This window comes from Nicotiana tabacum, chromosome 18 (assembly GCF_000715075.1).
Source record: "Nicotiana tabacum cultivar K326 chromosome 18, ASM71507v2, whole genome shotgun sequence".
Taxonomy (NCBI): domain Eukaryota; kingdom Viridiplantae; phylum Streptophyta; class Magnoliopsida; order Solanales; family Solanaceae; genus Nicotiana; species Nicotiana tabacum.
This window is the reverse complement of record NC_134097.1, coordinates 125,344,088-125,349,899: the sequence shown is the minus strand read 5'-3', so window position 1 is coordinate 125,349,899 and position 5,812 is coordinate 125,344,088. Positions and strand designations below refer to the sequence as shown.

Below are 5,812 nucleotides of genomic sequence, written 5' to 3'. Positions count from 1 at the left end.
AGCTGGTGCAGGGGCTACCCTGGGGGCTATGATATGATCTAGCGATGGTGGCGGAGGCATAGCAGCAGCACTAGAAGATGGCTCAGTAGAGGTAGATAGAATGTCAGTTATCTTAGACACTACCACTGTCGGCTCATCAGACTGGACTGTGGTGGTAGAAGACTGAGCTCTCTTCTTTGGGTTGGTCGAATCCATCAAGGAGTACCAGTCAAATGGCTTCTTTGGCTTCACCTTTGAGTCATAAGTTCTTATGTCTACCTTTGCATCAGTAAGGTACTCTGTGATAGTGTTGGGATAAGGGTAGGATATGTTGGTTTACTATGCTACCAATGAAATATTGGACAATATCACGACATCCACATTAATTAGGTACCCAACTATAATAGAAGCCACTAGGACGGCTCGTGGAATAGGCAGATGGGTCTCATTCTGGCACGGATCAAGTCTTCTACATACAAAAGTCTCCCATCCCTTCGCCTCAAAACTCAATGTGCTTTGGTGGATAGGAACCCCAATAGTGATCCATGGTGGTGGTGGCCCCGATGGTGCTATGATCTCACCTAGCCATGGTCAAATTCAAGAAAATTAGTGTAACTGTTTTAGAAGTGTTCTGTTTTCTGGGCATTCAACACGTGTCAACTTCCTTCGAGTGTTGCCACTCGAATTTACATACATGGGTCAAACTTGTCCGTCTTTGTTGCATTCATTCCTAGACTCAGTCATGTCATCCTCTTCACTACTTGATGCTTCAGCCACAATATTGCAAAGCAAAAAGGGAAGACATTTGCAAAATGAGTTTTCGAGAAGATTCCGTAAGCTCTAAGGAGGGGTTGCTTCGAAAGGCATTATTGCCACCAAAAGGGAAAGACATTGCTCGAACGAGTTTTAGAGATGATTCAGCTAGCTCTAACGAAGGGCTTATTAGGAATCCAATGTTGCATACTGGAAGTTGGTATCGAATGGGCTCAAGACAATCCAGCAATAGCATGATGGAATCATCGACCCAAATATTAGTGTTTCCAGAAAAGGTCGTCTATGAACTGCATTTTTTAGTATATCTTATCGATTTATCGATAAATCGATAACTGAAGAGGACAAAATCGAAATAGATAACTCGATAAGGAAAATTTCAAAAATCGAAATCGATAAATCGATAAACCGATAACAAATAATCGATTCGATTTATCGATAAACTGATTCGAATGCACACCCTTAGTTACACACCTGTTGACCACATGTTTAATTTTACACACCAAACCTTTCAAATGTGTGCCAATTACATACTACTTTAGCTATGTGTCACCAACATGTTACACACATAAAACAAGCGCGTGAATGATAAAACTTTCATGTCACAAGTTTTATAAAGAATCCAAGTGTCTAACTTTTATGTTTTTTCCTTTTTACACCAATTAACAAATAATTAACGAAAAAATAAAAAGGGAAAAATAACCCTTCCCTCTCTTGTCTTCTTCCCCGGCCCATACCCCTTCCCCAATCTATGTCGACTCCCTCCCCCCCCCCCCCCCACAACTCCACACAAAAATCTCTTCTCACATTGCTTTATATTGTCCAGATGCCCCTTCCCCTCTCGTCTTCTTCCCCTATCCGACGTCATCTCCCCTCCTCCTATTTCGTCTTCTTCCCTGAGAACCTTCTCCCATTTTGCTTTTTCTTTTGGTTGCTCAAGATTAGAAATTTCTTCTAAAAAAATCAACCATTTTGTTTGAATTTAAGTTTTCAATTTCTTAATTTGGATTTTTGTTGACAAAGTGAGCTTTGTGGTTATTTTAATTTTGCCAACAAAAGATCTAAAATTTTCCTTTTTCGTTATTTTCTTTTGGCTCATCATTATCTAGCTTTGTGAAACGAAAAAATAATGACAGAAAGAAAAGGGATGGTCGGAGATGAAGTTTCAGGCGAAATTCTGATAGGTGATATTTTTTGGGTATGTTGTTTGTGTGCATCTATTAGGTGTTGCAGGTAGTAGTTTTGTGGTAACTGTGGTGGAGTTTTCTTTACAAAGAAGAAGGGGTTGCAATGGTGGAGAAGGCGATGCAGTGGTGGGGAAGGTGATGCACTGATTATTGGTTTTTTATTTGAGCGGGTCGATTCTGTAAAGGTGTCAGTTGATTAAAAGGTTGCTTTTTAATTCAGAGATACGCATGTATACACAACATTGAATATTAACTAGGCTGGTCAAAAGTAGTGTGTAATTGACACACATTTGAAAGATTTGGTGTGTAAAATTTAACATGTGGTCAACAGGTGTGTAACAGGAATTTGGGTGCAAGGTGGATGAGTAAACTATATATTTTGCCTATTAAAAATCTAAGCAAATTACTTGCATAGGACATTAATCATGGCAGGGACCCAACACTTGCACTATTTGTAGTATAATTTTACTCGTGGTTAAACGGATTCCTAGAATTAGGTGTTTATGTAGATAGACTAGATAACCACCATCACTTCCTTTTGGTCCGTAGAAGTTTCATATCACCTAGCCGGGTTGTATAGAAGAAACAGACAAACCGCGTCAAATCAATAATACAAGTCAAACTGGAAAAAAATTGATTATGATTTGGTTTAATTTGGTTTGGTGTTGGAAAAAATCAACAATAATTGATTTGGTTTGATTTTAACTAAAAAAAGACGAATCGAAACTAAACCAACCCGACATTATATGCATAAAAGTTTTTAAAAATATTTTATATTTAAAAATATATATTTTAATGTAATTTATTAATAGTTCTTAAACTTTTTCATAGTTCTCTCTTTTAACATATTAACTCAAGCTTGGACTTGAATTTTTGAATAGTCCAATATGTTGTATAGTAACATAAATAAAGCCTAAAGTAAAACCAAATCAATATTAATACTAACAAAGAAATTTAGTTCAATACTAGGAACGACAATAGAATTGAATATTTTTTTAAAAGTTTTGCATTGGTTTAGACAATGAAAATGCATAACTTTTTTTTTTATTACTTAGTCATGTAATTAATACTTAATACTTATCGGTCGTACTTTGATAAGTTATGTGTCTTTTTATTTTGATGATTTAACAAACTTCATATGAGAACTAGATCAAGAACATGATATAAAGCCTCTCCGCTCTAAGACCAATAAGTCATATATATGACACAAGTTCCAAATGCAATAAGCTAAGGGAACAACAGAGAGAACAAATGAATATCAGTTCTTCCTATCACAATATAAGTCAACTCTTTAATGTGGACTCTTAGTTTGCATCAATTGGTATCAGAGCAGGTTCTTTCTATAAGGCTAACACCTAGAAAAGATCTTCATGGCTGCTTTACCAAATTTTGAAGAAGGTCAATCAACCTACAATTCACCAAGATTCAATGGACAATACTATGGATGGTGGAAGATAAGAATGATAATTTTATCATGGCTGAAGATTCGGAGCTCTATTATGTTATATCCGACGGACCCTTTGTTCCTATGAAGACCATTGGCGAGACAACTGTCCAAGTTCTAAAGATAAGGAAGGAATATAATGACGTCGATCGTAAAGCCATCGAGAAAAACTTTCGAGCAAATAAGATCCTCGTCTATGGTATTGGACCAGACGAGTACAACCGAATCTCAGCCTGTCAATCTGCCAATGAGATCTGGAAGACTCTCCAAGTTGCACATGAAGGTACGACTCAAGTCAAGCTGTCAAAAATCGACATGCTCACTACTGAGTATGAACTCTTCATGATGAATTTGGATGAGTCCATTCAAGACATGCATATTCGTTTCACTTCCATCATCAATGAGCTTCATTCTCTAGGAGAGAGTATCTAAAGAAATAAACTGGTCAGAAAAATACTCAGTGTGTTACTTGCTTCATGGGAGAGCAATGTCGATGCTATTACAAAGGCAAAAGATCTATAAAAGTTAATGATTCACGAACTCATTGGAAATTCGAAGACCTACAAAATGCAAATGAAGAAGAAGAAGAAGAAGAAGAAAAAGATGATGAAAGAAGAGTACCCAGAAAGGAGAAGAACCTGGTTCTCAAAGGAGACAATAGTGACTCAAGTGGTGATGATGCTGACATGGCCTATTTGACACGGAGGTTTCTGAAAATGGTTCGTAGAAATGGAGGCATTCCTAAAAAGGGAAGCTCCAGCAGAACAAAAGGCTATGATTGTTGTCACAAATGCGGGAAACTAGGATATTTTATCAAATATTGTCCTCTCCACAAGAAGGACCATTACAAGTACAATATAGGCAAGACGGACAAGATGAACCCGCTCTCTGACAGGAAATTCAAGAGAAGAGATGCGGTTGATAATATTGTAGAACAAGCTCATGCTGCATGGGAAGATTCCTCTAGTGAATCTGAGGGTGATGATGAACAAGGAGATAGCTCCATGATGGCCGTTGAAGGCGAAGCCGTAGAATATGACTCCATATTTGCCCTAATGGCAAAATCTGATGAGGATAAAGATGATAATGACAATGAGGCAAACTTTCTAGACGTTCAAAGAAATCTGAAGTCTTATTATCAAAAGAAGCTGGTATCTTTAGCTAATGTCTTGATTGATGCTTACCATAATCTCATTAATAATAAAAATGCTTTAACTGAGGAAATAGGAGAGGTAGAGCATGAGAGAGATGATTTACTGGTTGTAATTGTTGATTGGAAAGAAAAAATAGAGGATTTAAAGAAAGAAAAGATATTCTAAGTGAGAAATTGAAGAGGTAGAACATGAGAGAGATGACTTGCTGGTAGTAGTTGTGGATCTAAAGTAAACAATAGAGGAAAAGGACAATAATTCCATAAAAACATCAACAGAAAATTGCATGAACTCTTCAAAAGGAAAGGAAGTGGCGAGTGAAGCACATCTTTAAGCTTGAAAATGAACTCAAAAAGGCAAAATTGAGTCTTTGTGCTGAATTTTTTTAAAAAACAACTTCAAGAAGATCTAAATAGGGTTAAAAATGATCGAGATAAATCTCTAAAGTGGACCTGGTCCTCTGACACAATTTCCATGTATAAAAGTATGGGGGGACATGCAAGGAATCAGATTCCAAAAAGAAAAGACTCCCTACAACCCACATAGCAAGTATGTTATTGTACCTGATAACTGGCTTTGCACTTATTGTGATAACACTGACCATTTCAAATATTCCTATAAAGAAAGGTTTCAGTCCCAGCTGCAAAATAAAGTTTTTGTTGAAAAAGTATCTACTGCTAAGGAACTTGGTTCTCTAAAAAAGAAACGCGTGATGCCTGCTTGGACAAAAAAAAATAATTCTCCTCTTTCCTCATTACAAGGGAACCAAACTTGTTTGAGTTCCTAAGTCTAATCTCTGATTTCCTTGTGCAGGCAGCAGTGAAAGAAAACAGCCAAAAATAGTACATGGATAGTGGCTGCTTTAAACACATGACTGTAAGTATTGATGATTTTCTTTCACTTAAAGCCCTTCAAGGTGGGAGTGTGTCCTTTGATAATGGCAAAAAAGGATACATTCTAGGAGTTGGAAAAATTAGAAAGACACTCACTAATTCAACTGAAATTATGTATTATATGAATGGCTTGAAATACAATCTGTTGAGTGTCTCTCAAATCTGCAACAAAGGAAATAAAGTGGAGTTCTTATCAAAGTCTTAAACCGTCACCAATCTTGTAACTAATGAAGTGGTTCTGGTGGTAAAAAGATTCAGAAACGTCTATGTTGTAGACTTTGAGTCTCTAAACAGTGGCGATATTACATGTTTGAGTGTTGTTAATGATGATGCCGAACTGTGGTATAGAAGATTGAGACATACAAGCTTCTCTATATTGAACAAACT

General features: G+C 36.8%; 1 protein-coding gene across 1 annotated transcript; it reads left to right on the top strand.

The window, feature by feature from the left end:
• Positions 1-3,381: 3,381 nt before the first annotated feature.
• On the top strand, positions 3,382-3,813 carry LOC142172683 (uncharacterized). Its single transcript, XM_075236353.1, has one exon. The coding sequence runs from the start codon at positions 3,382-3,384 to the stop codon at positions 3,811-3,813; it is 432 nt and encodes a 143-aa protein (XP_075092454.1).
• Positions 3,814-5,812: the final 1,999 nt, after the last annotated feature.

Bases quoted from the DNA above. Each gene is read 5' to 3' on its own strand.
- LOC142172683 (XM_075236353.1), top strand. From the start codon at position 3,382: ATGGTGGAAGATAAGAATGATAATTTTATCATGGCTGAAGATTCGGAG.